This window comes from Symphalangus syndactylus, chromosome 2, assembly GCF_028878055.3.
Source record: "Symphalangus syndactylus isolate Jambi chromosome 2, NHGRI_mSymSyn1-v2.1_pri, whole genome shotgun sequence".
In the NCBI taxonomy this organism is placed as follows: domain Eukaryota; kingdom Metazoa; phylum Chordata; class Mammalia; order Primates; family Hylobatidae; genus Symphalangus; species Symphalangus syndactylus.
This window is the reverse complement of record NC_072424.2, coordinates 22,333,950-22,359,756: the sequence shown is the minus strand read 5'-3', so window position 1 is coordinate 22,359,756 and position 25,807 is coordinate 22,333,950. Positions and strand designations below refer to the sequence as shown.

Sequence of the window (25,807 nt, the reverse complement as noted above, 5' to 3'; positions counted from 1 at the left end):
TATCCTTCCAAAAAGTTGGGAGTAAAGAATGTACCAGGAACCTGTCCATCCCTGCATTAAGTACCGTTATTGATTTTCCCAAAGCTGCCTGCTGAAGATGCTCTGGTGACAAAGAATGTAGTCTGTGCTGTCATTCTTGGGGGGAGGTTCTTCCTAGTGGTGACGTGTGTGACCCTGACACAGACAGCCGGCAGGAACACACACCCTGGCTGAGCCATCGTGCTTCTGACAACTGTGATTTTCCTCACCCTTCCACAGCCTTCACTGCATGTTCCTTCTCAGATGCCAGTTGAGACGAGCCCTGCCACCAAGGCTTCTGCTGTCCCCGGTACCTGGGACACCTGCCTTTCCCCCTGACAGCCCCTGGTATCCAGGGGTCCAAGTTTGCTTCCCTTCTGACTCTCACGGCGGTCATGTGTAATCACACTGCTCAGAATGCTGAGAACATGGTTCTTCTAAAGCCTTGGGTCTTGAAAGACAGAAAATACTGTTTCTGCCATGTCTGTTTTCAGGAAAAAAAAATTTAGCCTAAATCACCCTCTGCACACTGGGAGTTGAATTACCAAGAACATTAACAGCAAGCAGGGCCCCTGTATTTAGGGTTTTTATTTCCAAAGGACCATTTCTGGGAAACAGCCTTTTTGATTTCCCCAGCCTGAATGACTTCCCTTTCTCCAAAGTTCCCTAATTCAATTAACTTGGTTTGACTCGCTTTCTTCTTCCATAACCAAGCGTTTTTTCTCTCTGCTTTTGTTCTGCGTGGTCAGTTTCCCAACTGAGATGCCTCGCCCGTCTGCGCACTTGCAGCCTCCCCACTCCTTAATAATCCCCGCTTCCTGCCTCTGCCTTTCATGCATCCATTATCCCATTTTTTTCTTTTCTTCTTCTTCTTTTTTTTTTTTTACAGGCATGTCCTCAAGGATTTAACATCCAAACCCCAGCCCAGAGGTTACTGTGAGATTTTCACTTCTGCAGACATCAGCAAGGCGCAATGGAAAGAACGCAGGTATTTGCAAACCACACTCTTCTTCCATCCGGCTTCTCCCGGATCTTACCAATAAGGCCCGAATAGGCGAGGAGGCAGTCGGCGTAGTTTTCCTTTAGACAGCTGCTGACAGACCTTGACTCTGGCTGGCAGTTGGTAAAAAAATCCGCAAGGCGAGATCTACAATAGGAAAAAAGGGGTGGGGGGTGGAAATGTGCTTTAAAACATCCTAAGCCTCTGGACAGACATGTTTTCTTTATTCCTTTGTTGATATGCCTTTTTCTGCACACGCACACACACACACACACACGCACAAAATACGTAGAAAACATGAGCTAAGAAACTGTTGGCATCCTTTCTCATTCAACCCCCTCATGTCCCTTTGCCCAGCCCTCGCCCACCTGTGTGTCTGTTTATTCAGAGAGAAGTCTTCAGGGCCTATAACTGGAGGAATCTAGAGGCTTTGAAGTTTCCATTCAATATTTATTTCTGACTAGACTTATTTGCATCTTTAGGAAATACGCTTCTCCACACACTCACCGGAGATCCACGCTGGGAAAATATTTACTTTATACAGAAACGTGTCCCTGGCATCAAAATAGGATCCTACAGCCCATCTGCTCCTGTAGTTCCTACTGGCTTTAAGAATGTGTGTTTCTGTCTTGTAAATCACCTCTCATCCACCAGCCCAGGGGTAGTGATTTATTCCAGCCGAGTGGCACTGAGGAGGAGCCTGCCTTTGGGGAGCAGAAGGGGAAGGCAAGAGGGACAGAGAGGCTTGCTCTAGGCGGGTGGGCCTGTGGTCAAGGCTGTGCCTGGAGAGGCTGCTGCAAGATGCGACAGCTGCCTGCAGGTTGGAATCTCTCCAGGGGCCGGCGCAGTCCACCCAGAAGCCCTGGGTGGCAGTGAAGATGCAGCAGCCCAGAAGGGGACAGAAGCCGCAGACACGCTGGTCTGGGGAGAAGAGGGCTCTTTGTGGCCAACTGGCTGTTTTTCCATCTGAAGAGGATATTGTTGGAGAAATCCTGAATGAGAGCTGGGCCACCTCTGAGGTCATATCTCGGCAGACAACTGCTCTGTTTCTATGGAAGAACATAATGGACTTCACAAGAATTTAAATTATCTGGCAATTATGGGAGACAATGGGAGGCTGTCTCAGTTTTCTTCTGTCTTTAGCTCACCCCAGAATTGGCTGTCAACATACCCAGAGCTGTTTCACTTCTTTCCACCTAAGAGACTGTATTTTCTTGGCACACTTTATGATACAAACGAGCTTGGTTTGGTGGAACCAAGACGGGTAGGATATGTGGGGATCACAAAGGTTTCTAAGGAAGCACGTTATGCATCCCTTTCCTGCAATTTTAACTAGAAAGGGCATTCAAAGACCTGATGGAATTATCCAAGTCCACATTACGCTGCAAAGGCATGTTCGTGTGGGGTTCTCTCCTTGAACCCTTGTAAACAAGACTTGCCCAAGCTTCCCTATCTGATCCCATCTTTTTTTTTTTTTTTTTTTTTTTTGTTTCTTTTTTTTTTTTTTTTATTATACTTTAGGGTTTTAGGGTACATGTGCACAATGTGCAGGTTTGTTACATATGTATCCATGTGCCATGTTGATTTCCTGCACCCATTAACTCGTCATTTAGCATTAGGTGTATCTCCTAATGCTGTCCCTCCCCCCTCCCCCCACCCCACAACAGTCCCCGGAGCGTGATGTTCCCCTTCCTGTGTCCATGAGTTCTCATTGTTCAATTCCCACCTATGAGTGAGAACATGCGGTGTTTGGTTTTTTGTCCTTGCGATAGTTTACTGAGAATGATGTTTTCCAGTTTCATCCATGTCCCTACAAAGGACACGAACTCATCATTTTTTATGGCTGCATAGTATTCCCATCTTGTGTGCTCTCTATGTTCTGGGGGCCTGACTCCATTGCAGTGAATGCCTGGAGCAGATGCTGGAGATCTGCTTTATTTCCTTTGCACAGCACCTGACACTCCTCAGAGAGCTCCTGTATAAGTCTCCCCAAACAGGACCATGTGCGGAAGCTAAGTGCTTTGGCAAAATCCTCCTAATGTGGCTGGGGTGTGCGCATGTGTACGCGCCTGAGTGGCAACCACGGTCCGTGCCTCGCTGGTGTTTCCCGACTTTAATTGAACACACTGAAAGATACAAAACCTGCCTATTTTCTGTAGCCTGGCTAAAGGGTTTATTTTTCAGAGGAAATCCCTAAAGATGGCTCGGGCTTACTCAACTGGCTCCAACGGCATCCAGCTTGGATTGAGTGTTAATTTCAAAAGAATTTTCCTGGTCATGAAAGTTAACGATCTAGTGACACTGGGTTTCTAACTTCGCAAAGGCCAACTGCAAGTTCAGGCAGCTGGGGCTCCGGTTCTGCACACAACCTGGCTGCTGAACAGCTCTCTGACCTGGCAGCCCCACGCTCCCGGCCTGTCCCCCAGAGATAGACAAAAGGTCGCTCCCTCTCCACATCTCCCGTTTCTCACAGTCTCTCCAGCAGACTATTAACTGAACAACACTGTGATGAGGATTACTGTCCTTCAGTGAGAGACTAATGCCACCAGACTCATTTTGCTTAACAACCTCGGAATTGACTCACAATTGGACTCTGGAATGAAAGGCTAATTGAGTCAGTCTGCTGCAGAAAGCATAGCCCCGATTGGGAGGATAAAACAAAATATACTGCTCTGAGCCGAACTCTGGACAGGCTGCTTTTTGAGAGATCATCGGCACATATCCTGGCCCTATGACACACAGCCAGTGGATGGGAAGAGAGTTTCCATGTAAGGGTGAGCGCGTGCGGCACTGTTAAAACACTAACATTTCCACGTTTTATCACATTTGACCACCTCTCCCTGGCAGCTATACTTGGAGACAGAATGCTCACATTATAGGATTCACATGTTACAGATGGAAACACTGAAGTAAGAAGTTTATACAGCGCTATGCTGGGGCCAGCTCATCCTGGTGAATTGGCACAATTTCAGAAATTTTTCAGGTTGGCTAATAACATTGCAGGGGTAGTTTGAAAGTGGCCATGGTGGGGGGATTTACACCACGGTAACCAGCAAACACTATAAATCAGAGCTTTGTGTTGTTCTTGGAGCACTGGTTGTTATATATTTACAGGCACGACTCTAAGAACCAGTATGATGTTAGTAAATCCCACTGATAAAGCATGCATCATGTCTCCAGTTGAGTCCCAACCCTTCTGGGACAGGCTTCCTCTCCCATCCCCAGTCACCCTTATGCCAAATGAAATGGGGCAATAACAATTAACCTCCGGTCTTCAGTACTTTCCAAAGAAAGAAAACAGCTCCACTCCCCCATCCCACTAAAACATCCTTCCTTCCCAACATCTCCTTCTCCTACCATCACAATCTTCTAACATCTCCTAAATTATGCATGCAAATGGTCACATGTATTGACACAACAGCTGGATTCCTGTCCATCCCACTGACTGATGTGTCAAGTGCCATGATATAATGATGAAAAAGACCCTGTCCTTGAACTTATATAACCCGCAATCTAGGTGCCAAGAAAAACAAGTAAAAAGATTATTATAATACAGTGATTTGTTCCTGATAAAAGGTAAGAATGAATGGCCACTAACAAAAACAATACCTAGCATGAATGAAGTGCTCAGTACATGTTAGGTATATCTTTACAAACTTTTACTTTGTATGACAGCAAAATAATTGGTATTATTATTTTATTATCCTAACTCTATAGACAAGGAAACCAAGGCTTAGTGAGGTTAGACTAGAATAAAAGAGTGAGTAGCAGAATGAGGATTTAAAGTCATACATTCTGACTCTACCACTTAAGGTTTTACTATTACACAGCTGCAGAAGCTGGTTTCCAAGAGGCTGTGATATTGGGACTGAGACTTAAAAGGATGGGTAGAATTGGTTAGGTAAAGGTAGAGCAGGGTATTCCAGACAGAAGGAAGCAGCAAAGTATAAAGTAATCACACACAGTAAGACCTGCATAACAACTACGAAGTATTTGTACATGCCAGGTACTAATTTAATGACTTAACATGTATTCATACATTGGATTCTCGCAACAACCTTATTAGGTGATACTTCCATCAAGCCCATTTTACAGATGAGGAAACTGAGGCACAGAGCCTTTAAGCAACTCCCTCTAGGTTGCAGAGCTCTGTGATGGAGCTGGAACATGACCACGTTCAATCTGATGCCAGAGCCGGAGGTCATTCTCAACTGCTGCACTTAACAGGTGCATTGCCCAGAACATCACTGGTCACTCATTCAGGATGCCCAGGCCACAAGATCCAAATGGGTAGTGATGGGAAAAGATGCTGATGAGGTCTTGAAAGCCTCTGAATGATCCAAGGGTTTAGGTTTTTATCTTAAAAGCAGTGGAAGCCACTGAAGGATTTTAAACAGAGAAGTAACATGGTCAGATTTGCATATTGGGAATACTCTTCCATCTCACCATTGTTCAGCAAAGATATGCTTCAGACCTACTCTGTGCCCTCACTGTTCCAGCAGCTATGGGAAGAGCAAGAAACTTGCCAGGAAGGGAAGGGTTGGTTCCCTAGGATTCCGCAGCCATGAACCAGAGCAAAGAACCGAGGGCCGGAAGAGGAGAAAGAAAGGGGGATGCCCGGAAATGTGGGTATCAGTAGAATGAAAGTCAAAACTTCAGACTGGAGGAGCGAGAACAGAATCGAGACGAGGACAGCTCAGCAGACAGTGGGGCCCTGGTGGGAAAGATGGAGGAGGGCAGGTTTACCAGGAAGATAATGAGGCTGGCGGTGGCTGTGTTGAGTTCATGATGCTGTGGACAGCCAAGATGCTGACATGTTGTTAGAGCTCTGGCTGCTGCTTCTGTCCAGTCACCAACTGCTGCCTGAGCACCTACTGTATGCACAGCTCCAGTGCCCCAGGACAGCTCCTTTTGCACACACACTTCCCCCTGCCCACCCTGGGTTATGAATCACACTGTAATCAATGTCAATGGCTTCCCTGCCTGGGCTGATGGGATACAAACAAGAAAGCTTGAATGTCCAGTATGGGATTAACAAAGAAACTCCTCAACTGGATTTCTTCTGGAGACATGGAATCTCCATGACGACAGCAACGATGAGCTCTGATTGTTTTTCTCTGAGAAAATGAAAAGGAAATGAATAGGTACTAATGTAGAAATGTATCGCTTTCAGTAAGAGAAAATCTCCCACCCTTAAAGAAGAGGAAAAGGCAGAGAAAATACCAAGATGGCCTTAAGAAATCTGCAGAAAGCATCATATTAAAGGAAGTACGCTGCTAACTGGAAATAGAAAAATTATAATAATAATAATAATATCTAGGAGAATTGCCTCAAACAGCAGATGGTCTTCTGACAGTGGGGAGAAAATTATTTACCTACTTTCTCTGCAACAGTTTTAGGAAAGTAGTGTGATGGAAAACAGGTAAAAACATACCAGTAATGCCCAATTTAACTCATCCTGCATTACCATAATCCTTTAAATATTCTTCCAGAACAAATCCCATACTTGGTCATAAGCCATGTGGTTGGTGGAATTGAGCCTTGGACTGAGAATTCTAAGATCTTGAATGGGATCCAGGCTCCGACTCATGAACCAAAGTTCCTGAGTGTGTTGCTTCATGTTTAAGCTCCTAGCTTTCCCTTCCACCTCAGAAATACAGTCTATGGGATGCTCAAAGCAACGTAGAGGGGTGGAAAACCCACTTGTTTTCATAGCATTATTATTCTTACCCGTATTCCATCCTACTGTTACAATTTCAGCGTCAAGGGATTTGGTTTACTTCGAGTCTTGCGAACAAGATTTTTCTAGTGGATCCCTTGTCTCACATACAAGACAGCTGAGGGCCAAAGAGATTAAGCCTTGCTCACGGTCACATGGCAGGTGGCCACAGACGGCATTCGCAGGAACAGGAACTGCCAACCGCCCGTAATGGCTCTGGAGGGTAGAAGTGTGGGGGCTGACTTTAATTTCTCTGGGATTTTATTACAGTCATCAAGTGTATACCTGCTTTCCCCTGCCACCATTGACTACATTGTCCTTCCTAATGTTCCACTGGCCTTAGAGACGTGACGGGTACTTTGAATGTATTGCAAGAGCACAGCAGGGGCCTGAGGATGCAGGTGGGACAAGAGGGTAGTGAGTCTATCAGTGAATTAGGCCCCCCTTTATAAAGGAGTCTGTTGTACCCCACCAGGGACTGCACAGCACTGCAGGGCTTGACCACTATATTAGTCCATTTTTATGCTGCTGAGAAAGACATATCTGAGACTGGGTAATTTATAAAGAAAAACAGGTTTAATGCATTCACAGTTCTACATGTCTGGGGAGGTCTCACAATCATGGCAGAAGGTGAAAGACACATCTTACATGGTGGCAGGCAAGAGAAGAATGAGAACCAAGCAAAAGGGGTTTCCCCTTATAAAACCATCAGATCTCGTGAGACTTATTCACTACCATGAGAAGAGTATGGGGGAAACTGCCCCCATGATTCAATTATCTCTCACTGGATCCTTCCCACAATACATGGGAATTATGGAAGCTACAGTTCAAGATGAGATTTGGATGGGGACACAGCCAGACCATATCGACCACTCAGGAGAAACCTAGAACTTTGGGACAGGATCCCCTTATCAGTGACTTGTATAAGTCACTGGCGTTTTTCTCTAAACCCAACGTGGACATTAGAGCTTCAAAGTCTTGGCTTTCACTTCAAACCATTTAGTTTCTGAAAGCTTTTTCAGTGGGTCAGTTAGAGGAAAGAAAGTATGATAGACAAGAAGGTGCACAGGCTTGGGAGTGACACAATCTTGTGTCTAATCCCAGCTCCACTTTTCACAGACTCTCACATCTTAGCAAATTATTCAACTGCTCCAAGTCTCAGTTTCCTTACCTGGAAAATGGCACCAGTGCTATGGTGCCATATCAGCTGCTATGTACAGTCACTTTAAATGTCTGCTGTGAGACTTAAATGACAGTTATATAAAGCTCCTCACCCAGAACCCAGAATATACCAGTTGCCCCCAAAATTTTTACTTCTATCCCTTCATATGTTCTCCCCAATTCCTGGTTCATTCTAGTGTTCAGCCTTTGCTGCAAAAACACACAACAAGCTCAATAAAGAGAAACATACACTGTGTCTTAGTCTATCTTTTGCTGGCCCTTATATTACATACTTTCAACAAGCTACATCTATGTAACTAAAGCCATCAACTTTGACCAAAACAAATTTGAGAAGTCTGAAGCGAGGAATCTGTGGTGTTACTTAAAGCCTCTCCATTACATGAACTCATAAAATAAAGGCACTTTAAGAAAAGCTACTTTTTCCCAAGGACTTAGAGCAAAAGGATATATTTTTTAAAGGACTAAATATCAGTAAGTTTGTTAAAACTGCTAATACTTTTTGCAGAATAAAAACAATTAGAAAAACATGCTGCTAATATTAGACCAGGAATGAAAAGGCTAAAACACTGGAAAGGTAATTGTCTGGTATAGTGACACAAAACAGATTTTTCTTCTTTCTGTTTTTAGAAAATTACCTTAGCCCCTATTCTCCCGGAGTCTGCTGTAACACACATCTGGAAAGCATCCTTCAGGAAACCAGGGCCTGTATTAAATACATTTTGCAGGGGGTGTTATTTTGTGTTGCTATTGCTCTCTGTGCTGTGCATCTGGCTTCCTGGAGCAAAGGCCTAGTATTTGCCTAGGAGTAGGCTGCGGAGCTGGGGAGCTGAGGAGCTGAGCTGAGATTCTCTCCCCGCCTTGGACTGAGTGTGGAGGCGCAAAGGCTCTGGGGAGGTCCACATGCCCCAGGTGCAGATGCGCAAAGCTCTGTGCATCTTGCGTTCACCAGCCCCTTAACACAGGTTCCCACTAGAAGTGGGATTATTAAAGCCTTGCCAACTGATGTGCATACGGCAGTTTAGCAAGACTGTGGCCACATGTTGGTGAGAAACAGTACCATAGGGTCCAAGCAGCCTTCAATCAAGCCTTTCCTAATGCCTTTGTTTCCTGGGACAGGAAAGCCCCTGTGGCCAAGTACAGATCAATTCCTGCTCCCCTCAAATCCCTGCTCAGCCTCATCCTGATACGTGGGGCTTCCCTGATCACTGTTGCTTCTCTGGCTCCTTGGCCAGGCTCCTTGGCAGCTCTTGGCTGCAAGTGTTCTCCTTGCGGTTTGCCCAGCACATGGGCCATGGAGGCTGCTGTCACTGCACTCTGAGCCTGACTCACAGGGGCTTCATGGGCTGAGCTTCATGGGCTGAGAATGGCGTTCCAGCAATGCAGATGGAATCCCCCATTGTGTCAGTCCCTGTGTCCTGCCTTGGGTATCTCTGCAGGTTGAGGGTTCAGCAAAAGCAGGCTGCAGGGCCCAGAGGTGATGCTTCCTTAGCCTTTCTGATTGCATCAAACTGCAGTAGCCCCCTGAGGGAAGTCTAGGTTGGCATCTGATCAATTTTGGCATCCCTCCCAAAGCCACCTTGCATGGACATTGACAGCCATCAGTCAACATCGACAGAGCAGTTGACAGGGCTTGACAGGTATTCTCTACCTGGCAAATTTGAAAAGCAAGTCATGGTAGTTGGCAAGAAAATCCATTCCAACTTGGAAGGGGCTTTCAGCAGCCTCAGATCAGATGTCCCTGAACTGCTTTGGCCAGGAACCCACTGCCCTCCACCTATTTCTCCCAATGCGCAAACTGATGGTCATGGTACACGAAAACTCTAAGTAGTAATGGGAGCACAGAAAGATCTCAAACAACCCTGTGCTGCATCATGAAGTCAAATAAAATTGTTTCATATTACCCATACTATGCTATGTCCATTCATGCAGAAAACCTAGCTTTAGCTTTGGTAGTACTTGTTTTCAAGGGAAGAAATTGAAGAAAAGAAATGGAAAGTTTTCTGGATGATGAAAGGATCATAAAGCTCTCAGATATTCAATGGGATAACTGCAGGTGACAAATATGTTAAAACTCTTTAAGAGTAAACCTTATCCAATAAGCCTTTTATATTTCTGCAGGCAAACTTTAGAAATCAGTTTTGTGGCTTTTGGCCACAAGAAAAAATGGAAATCTAGATGTTCAATGAATCTTTCACCAGCAGAACCACAGCTTAAAACTCTAGACCAACACAGTGTGAGCTTGCTTCATGCAGAATTCGGCAGCACCTCCACCTTCAGAAGTAAATGCCCGAAGTTGCCTGGTATTTATTCTGGAACTCTAAGAGACTCCAGGTCAACTGCTCAGGAACCCTGGGCAGCAAAGGTCACCCACCTGGCTTCATTTAATTATTTACACACACCCTATCTTCAGAAGGAATTTTGAAGTGCATTCAGATATAGCTGTGATGTGGCAGAATAAATATAAAAATCAGTGAGAGAATTGGGGTCCACAGAAAGGTAAGATAGAGGCAGTGGTTCAGCTAGTACAAAATGTACACATGCCCCTGGCTGGATGAAAACTACATATTTGGTTTGGAGATTTCCAGCAACCACTGGGAAGGGGGTTAAGATATTCACCACTAGTTCCACAACTAGCTCCTGATATCTCCCAAATTAAAAACAAGATAGATGCTAAGAAGAAAAACTGCTTGTGGCAGGCAGAATGCCTACCTTTGGGTAGGCTCTCAAAGGCATCTGGACCTGAATTCCCGAAACCTGAGACCATTACTGTTCATGGCAAAATGGACTTTGCAGATATAATTATGGTCATGGATCTTGAGGTAGGGAGAGTATCCCGGATTTTCCCGGTAGGACCAGTAGAATCACAAGAGTCTTTAAAAGTAGAAGAGGGAGGCAGGTGAGGGTGTCATCGTGATGTCATGTGAGACTCCACTGGCCATTGCTGGTTCTGAAAATGGAGGAAGGGACCACGAGCCTGTGTGGGGAAAGGCAAAGAAATGGATTCTCCCCTGCAGCCTCCAGAAAGAACTCAGCCCTGCTGACACCTTGATTTCAGCCCCGTGAGACCTGAGTCAGACTTCTGACCCTATAGATCAGTAAGAGAATAAATGTGTGTTGTTTGAAGTTTGTGGTAATTTGTTAACAGCACCAATAGAAAACTCAAAGACTACTAAAAAGCAGTAAACAGTAGGGGGTTTTCATGCAGAACTTGAAGATATACTAGGACTTAAATTTCAGCTCAATCGCTTACTAGCCATGACATTCTGGGCAAGTATCTTAGCTTCTCTGAAGCCTAGTGATATAGTTTGGATGTGTGTCCCCACCCAGATCTCATGCTGAAACGTGATTCCCAGTGTTGGAGGTGGGGCCTGGTGGGAGGTGATTGGATCCTGGGGGCGGACTTCTCATGAATGGTTTAGCACCATCCTCTTGGGTAGTGAGTAGGTTCTTGTGAGATCTGATCCTTTACAAGTGTGTGGCACCTCCCTCCACTTTCTCTTGCTTCTGCTCTGATCATGTGACATGTCTGCATGAGGAATACTTTTGGACTCTCAAAGGAATTATCTCATTCCTGTCTTCCGTCTTTCACCACTTGATATAGTTTGGACATCCCCTCCAAATCTCATGTTGAGATGGAACTCCCAGTGTTGGAGGTGGGGCCTGGTGGGAGGTGTCTGGGACACAGGGACAGATCCCTCATGGCTTGGTGCTGTCCTTCTGATAGTGCTCTTGGGAGGTCAGTTATTGAAAAGTGTGTGGCACCTCTTCCTCCACTCTCTCTTGCTCTGGCTCTTGCCATGTGAGACGCTGGCACTCCCTGTGCCTACTGCCATGATTATAAGGTTCCGGAGGCCTCTGCAGAAGCTGAGCAAATGCCAGCACCATGCTTCCTGTACAGCCTGTAGAACCACGAGCCAATTAAACCCCTTTTCTTTATAAATTACCCAGCCTCCGGTTATCTCTTTATAGCAATGCAAGAATGGCCTAACACACCTAATATACTCAGGCTGAATGATAATAAGTCCCTCAAAATATTCCTGGTAGGGTTAAATGTACCTGGCACCTTGGCACCTGTTGACATCTATTCCTGATTCCTAGATGAACAGTACCTCATCACAGCTGGTGTCTTCTCTTCTTCTCTGGATCAGCCCAGGGGGTCCACACTTGACCCTGAGACCTTATGAAATCCTAGGGAGAGATGACCATGCTGGATGAATTCCCTTAGAATTCATCAAATAACTTGACATATGAAACGCTTTGTCCTAAGGACATCAATCCACTTTTTTAAGGTCTGCATGTGTTCAGGAAAGTCATGATGAAGATCAGCTTTATTCCCACCATTAAGACCAAAGAGAGATTTCTCCTGTGAGTCTTCAAACATCCTCAAGTAGTGCAAAGTGTTTTATAGATCAATGAAATCATACTCCCTAAACAGGTCTAAGCAATTCTACAGGCCACTACCTGTGGACCCTCTAACTGGTCTGGCAATTGAAGCATCAAGCCTGTGTTCATTTAAGAAGGTGCTGTCTGTACCCTCAGAAGGAAGTGTTGAGGTAGGCATCATAGCATCTTGATGTTTATAGTCAGATGAACTGAACTCTAATGAGCTTAGGAAAAAACACAGGTAAATTATAGAAATTATCCCTAATGCTACCTGGTCTTCTTCAGTCAAACTTTGCTTCTTTGGAGGTTCCCAGAATATGCAAAATTAAAATGGCATGGGTTCTCTTGACTTTAATAATTTGTGAAACCCCCCACTTTCTCCAGTCCCCAAAAGACAAGAGCTAAATATCCCAAGTTCTGCCCGCAGAATATTAATTTACCTTCCACTCATTAAAGGAGCCTAGTTTCTCAGATCCCTGGGAGGGGGTGGGGAAGGGGGAGGCGAATGGATTTCTGAATGGCTAACAACCTACATTTCCACAAGTTCGCTTTAAACAGAAACACATGAAAATGAGATTCCCTATTAATGTTTAATAGGCTTGCAGACTTCCTAAGGAAAATTATATTCAATAGTAAATATATACTAGGTCATTTTTCTTTCAGGCAAGTTGTTTTAAGGTCAACAGAGACTTTGAGCTTAGCAAACAACTAGTTCCTAATATCTTCCTTCCTAGATAGGGCATTGAGAATATCACTATTGCTCAGGAGACAGGGAATTGTGGCATTAGACGTCAAATGAATAAATCACTCCACTGTCACCAGATGACAATTTCCCCTTTTGGGGAAATTCCGTAACTCCTATTAGTAATCCATTCTCACACTTAGCATCCTCTTGTCAACAGCACCTCAGCCCCAACCCCATTTTCTACATTTTACCTAAAGCTCTTAGTGCTGCTTTTAACATTTCTCCTTTTTTTATTTCTTTAGGGCAAAGAAGCTGATTTCCAGGGTCCACGTAAGTCATTTTCTAATAAACTGGCCCCTCCACATCTCCTCCCAGCCGAGTGATCCCAAGGCTTATTTTGACCCATTCACAGTGATCTCAAAGGTCGCCCAGAGCCCTCCCACCAAGTCCCCTCACTGGCTCTGCATCCCGAGCAGGGTACCAGCCTCAGCCTTGCTGCCCACACCTTATCTCCGTCACTTTCTATTCTATATCTTCACATTGCTGATGGTCTTGCCTACACCAGGCAGAGAAGGAGAGCACCTAGAATTATGCCTCGCACAGAGCAGATATTCTTTAAATAACTGTTGAATGAATGAGTTAATGAATGAACGAATCTGACTGCCATAGAGTGAGGCTTCAATCACCTACAGATCAACACTCATCATGGACACTTGGTGCTGAAGGTTCAGCAACATTAACAGGTGCAGATGAGGAGCAACAGCAGCCCAACTCGAAACGCTCCAACTACATTGACATAGAACCTGTCACTGTGCCCAGTGCTTTAAAACCTGTGTCATTTTTGTGCAGTAACCATACCAGCCAGGTTTGCCTTATTTTACAGTTGAGGACACGAGGTCCCAGAGAGGTCCACGACCAGACCAAAGTCATGGAGCAGGCAAGAGTCAGAGCCAGGTTTTGGAAAGAAGCCCAGCTTCTTGAGCTCATACGCACCCGCACAGCACTGAGAAAGAATTAATGTTCCCTCTTTTCAGTTTAGCTCTTGGACTTTGGCTGCCATTTTAATGTGAATTGTGTGCTGCAGAAGCCCAAATCTGATTTAGGTGGATATGTGATCTTTACTAGGCCCAATAAAAGAATGACAGAATTAGTGGGCATTCTTTTTGGTTAATAGCGCTTGTAGTTTAAAAACATAAAAAATATCTGTTGTTACTGTTCAATAGGGCTCAAATGCAGTCCTGCAACACAGCTAGGAGGGGAAATCACCTGGGCCTAGGCCTTGCCTCTCTGGGTACCCCTTCCCCGGGCTGTGTTCCCCCAGAGGGCACCCAGAAGTCAAGAAGTGAGGACACAAAAGTCTTCCCTATGCACTGAGAAGTAGGGCTCCCCGGGCCCACGGGGAGAAACCCACATCCCCGAGCAGCCTTCCTTCACTGCAGGGACCAATCCTGAGGCTGGAGACAGAGTGACCCAGTAGGGGCTGGCCTGGCCGGGACCACCATTGTGGGGACCTGCCCTGGAAGAGCAGACACACGTGCAGAACCTTCCCAGAGCTGGTGGGCACGAGAGCCAAGGTCAGGCCAAATCTCAACTGCCCTGCAGGGGTGCCTGGTCTCTCTGCATCTCAGTCTCCGCCCCGTATAAAACACAGACACTACCAGTAGCTCTTCCAAGGGCAGGGGTGAGGATTAGAGCCTGTATCCCAGTGTCTGGCACAGAGTTCAGTGCTCGGTGAAGTGCTAGCTGTGAACATTGCTGTTACCACACTCAAGGTGCTCCCTGTGCCTGCTGCCTCTCTCCAACCACAGCCCTGAGAGGCAAGGATGCAGCAGGTGTTGCCTCCTTCCCAAGAGGGGTCAAGTGCAGAGGAATCAGGCAGACTTTGGAATCCTCAGCCTGGGAAGCTGACCTGGCGGGAGGATGAGACTTCAGCTAAGTTCTGGATGCAACTGAGGTCAGTACCCTCTGCTGCCCATCACGACAAGGGATTTCAATGAGCATTAAACTCTGCGCCAGGCACTGGGCTACAGGCTTTAATCCTCACCACTGCCTGTGGAGGAGGTGCTGGTAGTGTGTGTTTTATATGCAGGGAGACTGAGATGCAAAGAGAAGAAACACACCTGCAGGGCAGCTGGGGTTTAGTCTGACATCAGAGTTCCTGCCCACCAGTAGGAGAAGACACTCTCCTTCATGGGTTGGTAATAAAATCCCATGCACAGGCAGCATTTGGTGGCATCTCTTGTACACCAGAACACACCCCTTCCGGCTTTCTCTAAGCCTGGGAATACTGGGGAGCCACCTAGAGGGAGTCCTCAGCCCAAGGCTTCCAGGATGGACTCATAAAATACCTCAGCATGCAGGAACTCAGGACAGAGATTGTTCATCTTCAGCTTTGTAGCCTGGCACCTAGCACGTGCCTGGCCCAGCGTTCGAAAGGCAACAAACCGTTCAATTACCATGATCACTAAGCACCTACAATGTAAGCTGCTGTGTAAAAGGTGGTGGCCATGGTGGGACAGGAACAAAGAAGGAGGAGGTGCAGTCCCTTTAGGATATGGAATCCAACCTCCTACCACCTGCATCCACCACCTGCCCTTGCCTATGACCCATCTGTGGACTGAGGGGTGAGATGTACCCTGTACTTGTACAGGCAAGGGTTCATAGCAACCTTGGTTCATAGAATCACAGCACTTTTGCATCTTGAACACACGTGTGTTTGCTTGAGTCATCTGCATCCTAGCTCCACTGCAGGTACTGAGGATAGACCCTGTCCAACCCACGTTCCCTCCTGATAACCAAGGGTGGTTCTACATGCAAAAAGTGACAAGAAGAGTGGAACAAACATGGCAGCTTCCTTATTCAAACAGCCCAGGCCAAAGACTGCTCCAAAGGCCATTTTAGAGGGAAGATTTAATTACCTTAAAACCCTCTGTTTTGCTTTGCATTTTCAGGTATAACCCAGTCAAATGGATTCCAATCCAAGGCCAAGGTCAGCCTAGAGACAACCGACTGTCTACTTCTTCATGTGCAGTGAGGGCAAGGTCCCAACTGCAGTGGGGCCAGCCCAGGCAGTGACTAAATAGAGATACCATCAGCTTGTCTCAGCATCCTTTGTGTCTGAAGAACTATCAGCAGGCAATAGAGCCCTTCCAGTGGTCCTCACAGCCTTCCAAATGGAGCCCAACCTTAATGCAGCATGGAAGCTTTCCACGTGTCGTCCCCGCCCGCAGCTCTGACTTCCTGGGCTGCAATGCACCCTCTGTGCCCCATACCCGACCTGGGCTGCCAGCCCACACCCAGCCACAGCAGGGGCTCCCTCTCCTGTGTCCTCTCCTAAGCCTACTCCCATCTGGTGCCTCCTCCTCATTTTCAGCTTTGCAGACCCAGTTGAGAGCAGGGTGAAGCCATCAGCCTAAATCACCCAGCCAACATTCTCTAAGGCAGCAGGGAATGGTGAACCTAGACCAGCAGCAGCAGCTCTGGGAATGCTTTAGAAATGCAAATTCTCAGGCCTCACCCTAGACCTCATGAATAGAAAATAAATCCCAACATAGGCAAAAGCTGGAGATCCACGGCCCCAGAGCAAAGGCGCCTCTGAGAAGTCCCTGAGCCCACCCTTCCCCACGAGGCCGGGCTGGCACAGCACCGGTGACTGTCCCTGCACGTGCACTCTGTGGGCACAGGCGCCTCCCTCATCTCTGGCCCTCGGGGCCCTACAGGGCACCTGGAAGTCTGGTCCTACTGAACCAGTGCACAAACCAATCTCCAGCAATGACAAAACACCAGCCGGTCCAATAGGAAAAAAGCAAATGTTCTCAAGCCATAATACTGTATTTGTAGCTAAACATGTTTCAGCTTGAATTCTTGAGTGTGAAAGAGCTGTTTCCCCATTCGATTTTGCCTTATTTCCACTGAAAGGTTTCCTGGGACAGTGTCAAGCTCCTTTGTTGGAGTGAACATTCTTAAAGAGGTGGCATTCCCTCTCCAAGCTGTTAGATGAAGCCAGCTAACTCTCCAACAGGAATTCCGACTGCTGGGTGCTTCCCGGCACCTGAAACTTCCAGCTTGCCGGCTTTTCCGATTCTAAGGGTTGGCCCAGGGACACTGTCATTGTCATCATTTAGTTCTCTCTGTGGCAAATGATTATGTATCAGAAAGAGCAGACGGGGGCTGCCCCTGAGATGACCCACATCAAGGCACCAGCCAGCATTCTAAGCACCAGAGGTTGACCTGTGGCACTCTCCCCAAGCCCCTACTTGGTAAGAGCAAAGCTCCACTGAACCCTTCTGGACACAAAGGGTTTTTACACAGCAGCCCAGAGTTCTGCCTGACTGAGTTGAATATGACGGTGAAATCCTTTGGCATGCTAGTAAAGAGAGGAACCATCTACAAAGGAGCTGTCAGGAGGGCATCTCTCAGAGCAAGAAACCAAGCTGGGCTCAGTGCTCCAGCCTGCCAAGCAGCCCCCGAGCAACAGCACAGCTGACGGTAGATGCTCCAAGGGTCTCTAATTACTCAACCCATTTCCACCTGGAGGGGCTCCAGCGCTTGGCTGGGGCAGACATCCCACAGCCTCAGCATCCTGACCCACTGTGGCTAAACGAGCTGGGCGCAAGGCAGGCGCACACCCCAGACTGTCTTTGTTCAAGGAGACCTCAGGAGCGCTGGTGCACACACAGGTCTTCCAGCCCGAGATTACTCTGGTCCATCTAGCACAGCAGTTCTCAAAGCGAGGTCTAGGGATCCTGGCAGTCTCAGGGAACCTCGTAGGGGGTCAGTGAGACCAAAACTATTTTCCTAGTCATACTAAGACCTTAATGACCTTTCTCTCTCTCTCGCAGCCACCTTCCAGCCAGATGCTAAATTTGTAAAAATGTAAAAACAATGCCACATTTCTCCCCAATTTTTTTTTTGTTTTGGAAAATATAGTGATTGTTAATAAAAGTATGTTCTGTTATTTATGGTAACGTGTAATGAGCTGCTTGATGTTATTTTTAAATGAAGTAATAAATATGTAAACCTCTTTTCACCTGCAATCCAGTGTGGTAAGTACCTATAGATTTAGCCCCCATAAACGAAAGCCCGTTGAGATCCTCAGTAATTTTCTAAGAGTGTAAAGGAGTCCAGAAACCAAAAAGTTTGAAACCCACTGTTTTAATGATAAATGAACTATGTTTGCCAAGGAGCACTTAAACCCTATCTTGACAAGATCCAAAGGTCCCTTATTTAAAAATTTTTGTTTTAAAATAAATAAGAAGTAAAAAGTAAAGTCACCCCCGGTATCCAATTCCACTCTCCCTGGGTGTCTCTGGACGTTCTGTGGGTGGTTTACAAGACAGGCACATTGTGTACAGAAATGAGCAGTGAGACATTCGGCAACATGAGCTCCACAGTCCCACAGACCCTCTGGGTTCCTTGACTGTGGAGTGGGACAGCAGAGAGGGGCTGCACCTGCTGCATAGTTAATTGCCTTTGGTTCCAGCGGCACCACTTGGGTGATGTGGAAGTTGTTCAAGATCTCACCTCCTCATCCAGTGACAGGGAGGATGACGACAGCTCCCACTTCCAAGGTTGCTGCAAAGAGCTCAGCCCAGGGCCTGGCAAAAGTAAATGTCAAGTACGTGTTGCTCGCCTTGTCATCACCTGCACCACCGTCACCGCCATCCACTCATTCCTACAACCATGTCCCCGGCTCTGCGCTTTCTGAGCTCGTGAGTCCTATATGACGAGCCACTCTGCCCCCGGTTGTGGCTTTGCTTCCTAAGGGGAAGATGGGGTGATTCACAACGTGGAAACATCCAGAGGGAGGGGGCTACGGATTCGGTCACACTGAGTCAGTGGCTGCCCTTTGCTGGATCCCTCACATCACTGACTCAGACACAAGCACCTCTGAGAGCCCCTGATTCACAGTTACTCCAGGTCACAGAAGAAGCACGTGGTCAAGAGGCTGCCAGAGGGCTCCCACTGCCTATTCAGTCCAGACAATAGTGAATCTCCCCACTCTGTGCCCAGCAGTCTCGGGGCCAGCTCTGCTCACATCTTACTGTGTATCTTTGTGTGCCAATAATTGTATATTCTGGACAGAAATGTTGAGATGACACATGCTCCAAACACCTCTAGACTCTGTCTGCCTCCGCCTCCACCCCTCTGTTTTCCCTAATGGTACAAAGGCTGAAAGAGGATGATTATCAAGCTTAGCCATGTGGCATTTCCACATGACGTTTAGTGCTGTGGGTGCAGAGAAGTGTAGAGTAATGGGAATCTGCCCCCTCATAAATCCTACTTTAGTTTTTATTATTTTTTTTTTAGAGACAGGGTCTTGCTGTGTAGTCCAGGCTGGACTTGAACTCCTGGACACAAGTGATCCTCCCACCTCAGCCTCCTGAGCAGCTGAGACTACAGGCACACACCACCACACCAGCTCACAAATTCTACTTCAAAGATCTCTGTCTGTTCTGGGGGGTACCACATTTAGAATCTTAAGCTTTGTTCTCCCTGATAAAAACTGGTTGGAAAAGTGAAAGAGAAAGGAGGAAATATTTATTGAGAGTTTTCTGCGTGAGATGGCAGGCACATGCTGATGTACTTGCACAAAAATATCTCATGTAGTCCTCACTGCAGCCCTGTGAAGATGGAATCATTATCTCCATTTATGGATGGGAAACTGAGGCCTCCAGCGGCTGGTGTCATAGAACTAACGAAACCATAATGCAAGCCCAGGTCCACCTAACTTGCAAACACTTACACTGACAACTACTGGGGAAAGGAAAAAAATCCCAAGACCCCAGCATGGTGTGATACTTTTTCACATTGATGATTCTTTTAAATTCTTGTTTTTCTTGGATGCAAAATTTTCTGCATAATTAATTGCCTTTGGAAATGACGAGCAATTTCCCATTCACTGAGTTGGAAATGCCGTGTAGAAATGTAAATGCCAGTGTGACTGCAGGATCCTCACTTGGGGTAATGCCTGGCATGGGTGTGGGGGAGTCTGGAGTCTCCCTGGGTGGAGCAGGACTCTAAGCCTGGCTGTGAGACCCAGGCCCACACTGGTCTGGGAGATGGGGAGGCCGAGGGAAGAGGTGACTGCCAGAGAACTCTCCTAGCAGCATGGATGAGAGTCCTGGCAGGTTCCCAGAGTCAGGTTTCTGGGGTGAGATGAGCCAAAGCACGGGAGGAGGTGCTCTGATGTCGCACTGCCCTGCCCAGCCCAGCCTAGCCCAGCCCAGCCCTGCCCTCCATGGAGCCCTCCTTAAGTCACTGAATGCTAATTAAACACAGGACATGCTCCTCTCCTTAAATACAGCCAGCCTGTAACTAAGGGGGCAGATTTCCCCACGCAAAGATGAGACTGCTCTGGGTCACAGGCTATTGATGTCTTCCTTCTCCCCATTCTTTTGCACCCCACTTGCTGCTCCGTGGATGAAACACCTTTGAAAACAGAGTTGTAGGAAATGGAAACACCCCATTCCCTGGGAATTAGAAAGAAAATGATCATGAAATTTATCTGGTTGGGTTAGGTCGGGTCTGGGCTTGAGGGGCCTGCAGCTGGTGTAGTATGCCTGTGAACTTCATGAGTGCTAGCAGGAGGTGGCTGGTGGACAGAGCAGAAGGGTCCTCTTTGAAGAGAGACAAGCTGCACAGAGCAGTAGAGGGGATCAGCTGAGGTCTCCCTCAGCCACCTGCAGTTGAACAAGGTGGTCTGAAGTCCAGGGACCCACAGACCCCCACCTCCTCTTCTTCACGTCTGGTAAAGATCCAGAGGTCTTGGGTCCATCACACCTTTCACCAGCACTGTATTCTCTCTCTCTCTTTTTTCTTTTTTGAGATAGAGTTTCACGCTTGTTGCCCAGGCTGGAGGGCAATGGTGCAATCTCGGCTCACTGCAGCCTCCGCCTCCCAGGTTCAAGCGATTCTCCTACCTCAGCCTCTGGAGTAGTTGGGATTACAGGCACAGCACTGTACTCTCAAGATGCAATCCACAAAATGGAGGGCTTCCTGATCATCAACATAGTGGCCACAAGCCAGGGAGAAGGCAGGAAGGTGAAACACCTGGATGACCCCAAACTGGTGACACTACGGATTATTTAGAGCTGGTTGTTGCTCTGTGACAACAAAGAATTCATCTGCTCTGTGAGACACAGCCAGATCCCTGATATCTACTGCCTTCAGGTAGGTGAGGGTTGAGGACACTGACTGCCAGTGATAGTTCAGCAGGGAGTTAAGGAATCCAAATCAGGTGAGTGTGCATGCCTGGGAGGGGATGCACCACCCACACATGCAGGACCCTCACTGTCCAGCAGATTGTGCCCAATAAATATGCCTGGACTAAATAATTGAGCTAATAATATTAATAGTAAAGCCAGCGTGGCCTGGAAGGGTATTTTTTTCCTATTTGTAGAAACTACTCTTTTGAAATCAGTAAGCTGTCACAGAGAAAGCACTCTATAATAAGCAATGAGTGTTCAAAAGGAAATTAGATAAAGAACTTAATGAGCTTGTATTACCTGAGTAGCTTTTATTTTTTTTTAATGATGCTAAGAGGCTCTTATGGACATGATGTTCTACCTCTCTTTAAAAACTGTCTTTAACGCTGGTGCTGTCTTAGTTACTGAGCCATAAAGAGTGTCTGGATTCAGAGGCTGGCCAGAATTATCATTCTGGCTGTCTGGAACTAAAGGTAGTAAAGGCTGAACAGTGTAAGAACATTGTGTTCCTATCATGAAAGACAGTCATCTGGAAATAGTGACAGAAACCAGGTTTCGGAGTTAGGAAGACTGAGCTGATTCCTACGTCCTCTGTGTGGGAGCAGGGTGACCCTTGGGCTGGCCACTCCACTGATGATCCCCTTGTAGGGTGGTCGGCCTGATGAGAGATCATGTTTGTGTGGGTGTACCTCAGTGCTGATCATCAGCACCCAGTGAATGCGTTGTTGTTGTTGTTGTTGTTTATTATACTTTAGGTTTTAGGGTACATGTGCACAATGTGCAGGTTTGTTACATATGTATCCATGTGCCATGTTATTTTACTTCCTATGCCTTCCTCAAACCCACAGCCCTGGGCCTTTGTCTTGTGACTCTCTTCCATGCCAGTCATTGGCCAGTCCGGCTCAGATGGCAGCTTCTCCAGGAAGCCTTGCTAACAGCCACGCTAAGCTGGCTGTTCTCACCTCCCACAGCACTTTGTCCCTTCCTGCCAGAGACCGCCACACCGTGCTGTCGTGACTGTGTGTGTGCTTGCCTTCCTCTCTGCACTGTAGGTGAAATATCAGGTTGTTCTTCCTGGCACAATAAGTGCAGGCCAGATGGATGGATGGATGGATGGATGGATGGATGGATGGATGGATGGATGGGTGGATGGGTGGATGGATGGATGGATGGATGGATGGATGGATGGATGGATGGATAGATGGGTGGATGGATAAATGGATGAGTGGATGGATGAATGGATGAATGGATGGATAGATGGTGGGATGGTGGGATGGAAGTAGGAATAGATTGATGGAGAGAGGAACATAGGTATGAATAGATGGATGATGGATGGACAGATGGATGAATGGAAAACTGAATGGATAAATGGAAGGAGAGAGAAATGGGCGAGAAACAGATGGAAGGATATACTTCCTGTGTACTAAATTGTGTCCCTCTGAGTTCTCCTCTAGTCTCTGAGTGATTGACACCAATGACCATCTCCCTTTTCTTCTTAAGACTCTGTTCCCCTTTGGCTTTTCAAGGCCCTTTCCTCGGTTCTCCAACTCTCCGACTTCTAAGTCCTCTTCAGACACCTCCACCACACACCTGGTGCTCCCAAGATTCAGCCACTGGCCCATTTCTCTTCTCACCCACTTTCTCTAGAAAACAAATCTTACTAGGCATCTTTAACAACAACCTCTATGTGGATGATTGTAACCCCACCCCTATATCCTAGCCCCTTCTCTGAGATCTAGTCATGTTTTAAATGTATTCATTCAGTAAAGATTTAGTCAGTACCCTCCATGGTGTCCAGCAGGTCTCCCAAATTCCTGTCCTGTTCTTGTGGGACTCTGCACTCATCACTTCTCATGGGTCAACTGCAAGAGCTTCCTAACTTGACCCCAGCCACTATCTCCACCACTCCAGCACTCCCTCCATGTTGCTTCCACCTGGGAGCTCTCTGATGCTCTCCTAAACCTTTGATGGATAAAATCCAGCACCCCTCTGACACAGGAGGCCCCAATATCTTGCCTTTCTATGGCACCGAGTTTTCTTCCTCTGGCGCCATGACAGTCCCCAAGGCCCTTTCTTCCCACCTCGACCACTGTGTCCCCTCCAAACTAAGCTCCCCTTCTTCTGCTTCACTTCCCTGCTCCTTGTCCACCAAGGCCTGATTTGAACGTGGCTCCTGAGACCCTCCGCTGTGACGCTGCTTCCCCAAAGAAATACAGGCTCTCTGTTTGGGCCTCCTGGGTGGATTCCATTCCATTCCTTTTCTATCTGCATTCACACTCGAAGATGATAAAAGATGGTCTGGTGCCAAGAGTCCATCTGTCCACACAGATCCAATGATCAACACAATATGCAAATGCAAAGACAAGGAGTCCCTGCTTCTTTCTCTCTCTGAGCCAAGAGTGGAAAAAGTGATTGGTAGGACTTGGGCAGGTGAAGAAAGACATGGTGAGGAAAATGAGGCAGAGACCCTGAGCTTGGGCAGACGCAGGGAGGGGACCGGCTGGAGAGAGGGAGAACAGGGAGTAAAACTAGACAAGGACAGGCTCCAGCAGGGGCAGACAAATGGCTTCACACCCACCTCTGCCAACATAGAGATAAGGAATGAGACAGAAGGCAGGTCATAGCTGGGCAGGTCATAGCTGGCTCCTGCCTGGTCCAGGGCTCAGGTTACCTCTGAGAGCCCGAGCTGATAGAGCTCTGCCGCTGCTGAGTGGAGCTGAAGGGCCACACATCAAGAGGTGGCGCAGGCAGAAGGGGCACTCTGGAAGAGCCAGCAGGAAGGTGCCCCTCTCCACAGGATGGAGTCAAAGAACACTAAGGTGGGCAGCAGCAGATGTCAGAGAACCTGCTTGCTCTTCTCTCAGGATCTTGATGAATCTGCTGCAGACACATAGGAGTCCAGTGGCCCCCAGAGCAGACAGGGTGGCAGGCAGCTTGTGCAGGTGGGGCATATTAAAAACGAGCCATTCAGCACTCCGAATGCATTGCTAAAGACACCCATGTAATCATTTGAAATGAAAACTGCTCAAATGAACTGGAAAATGTTTTACTTGTATTTTCTCATATTTCCGAACCTTTCTTTCCATGGTTCAGAAGTCTGCATTGTCTAATTGCTGATTTCCATTTGTGAATGAACCAGCGTAAAATAAAATTAAGTGCCAAATTAATCTACCCATCTAGTTTTAGGCATTAATTATCCTCTGAGCCATTTTCTCCTGCGCCTGCTGCATGTCAAGGCAAGCCCGGATATAGTGATGTGGGATCCAGTTTTTGACTCAGGAATTTAAGCCCAAACAGTAGAGGACGTCCTTGATCTCTAAGATCCACAGTTTACTGTGTGAAGGGGGTCTCATTCCAGGCAAATGAAACACATTTCTCACCTTTTAAAGGTGCACTAACACTGTCAGACCGAATAAATTATGGGAGCAGAAATTCGCTGCATGGTTTTATGACACGTTTCCCCAGTTGCCCTGATTGACCAACTAACAACATTACATTTCCTCTAAGTGTCACGGAGTCACCCCCAGCGTGGCAAATGCGGGCCTGACAAGGGCAGAATTTTGGAAATTGCACGTGCTGTTCTCCTGGAGCTGTGCCAAGGGAGGCCTTCTTGGTTCTGCTAAAAATCCCCCAGGCCTCCAAATACAATTATAGGGTCCTCAGTCCCTGGGGAATGGTAGAACCATATATGGTGATTTCATCAAAGCCACCACTCTTGGAGACTATGGGGACAGAGAGTTGGACACCAGGAAGAACAAGTGTATCATATCTCCAGCAGGGTCAAGAGAACCTTGGGGACCGAGGACATAGAGCCCCCGACCCATTTCCTTTTGAGGTTCAGCATTATCAGAATCTTTCTAAAAGGAGTGAGATACCCTTGACCCAGCACTGTTGGCAAATAGGAATGCAAATGTAACATTCAATTTCTAGCTCTTGGGAGGCTGAGGCAGGAGGATCACTCCAGGCCAGGAGCCCAAGAGCAGCCTGGGCAACATAGCAAGACCCTGTCTCTAAAAATAAATAAATAATTAATTAATTAAAAGGAATTAGCCAGGCATGGTAGCATGCACCTGTAGTCCCAGCTACATGGGAGGATGAGATGAGGGCATCACTAGAGCCCAGAAGTTAGAGGCTACAGACAGCCTCAACTGCAACACTGCACTCCAGCCTGGGTAACAGAATGAGACTCTGTCTCTAAAAAATAATAATTAAATAAAAGAAAAAAGAGAAGCATTCAATTCTACCTAGGAACATACTGCCAGAAAACTTAGAGCCTGGACTGCTGGTGTTCAAGGTGGAGGGCTGGCTCTGATTGGAACCCCTTAGGATGTAGCTCCCCAGAGCAAAATGTCATGCTTTGGAAACAATGGCTGCATAGGTGAATATAAACTAGGTGTTGTCACTCAGGCACCCAAGGGTGCAGCAGCTCTGCTGCACGTGCTGAATGCCCCAGAAGGGCAGGGCCACTTAAACCACCAAGCACACCCTGAGTTTTTTCTCAACAGCGACCCCATGTGGCAGCAGCTAAAGCTACTGGCAAGCGGGCTGCTTCAGAGGCTTGGGGTCCCTCTTTGCTTGGCACTGGAAGCAGAAGGGGTTTTGGTGTCTACCTC

At 47.0% G+C, this 25,807-nt stretch overlaps 1 protein-coding gene and 1 long non-coding RNA gene across 7 annotated transcripts in view; one reads left to right on the top strand and one right to left on the bottom strand.

The window, feature by feature from the left end:
- The window catches only part of LOC134732422 (uncharacterized), a 164,516-nt gene extending 146,493 nt beyond the window's left edge, over positions 1-18,023 (top strand). The window contains exons 2-4 of the long non-coding RNA XR_010115565.1: positions 908-1,006; positions 13,290-13,317; positions 15,939-18,023. This is a non-coding gene — a long non-coding RNA (uncharacterized lncRNA). The remainder of the gene's footprint in view (positions 1-907; positions 1,007-13,289; positions 13,318-15,938) is intronic.
- Positions 1-25,807, bottom strand: part of GFRA1 (GDNF family receptor alpha 1) — a 216,669-nt gene that overhangs the window by 34,769 nt on the left and 156,093 nt on the right. For all 6 annotated transcript variants that reach the window (XM_063617393.1, XM_055248192.2, XM_063617391.1 and 3 more), the window contains one exon: positions 1,056-1,165. In XM_063617393.1, coding sequence (XP_063473463.1) covers positions 1,056-1,165 — 110 coding nt within the window. The remainder of the gene's footprint in view (positions 1-1,055; positions 1,166-25,807) is intronic.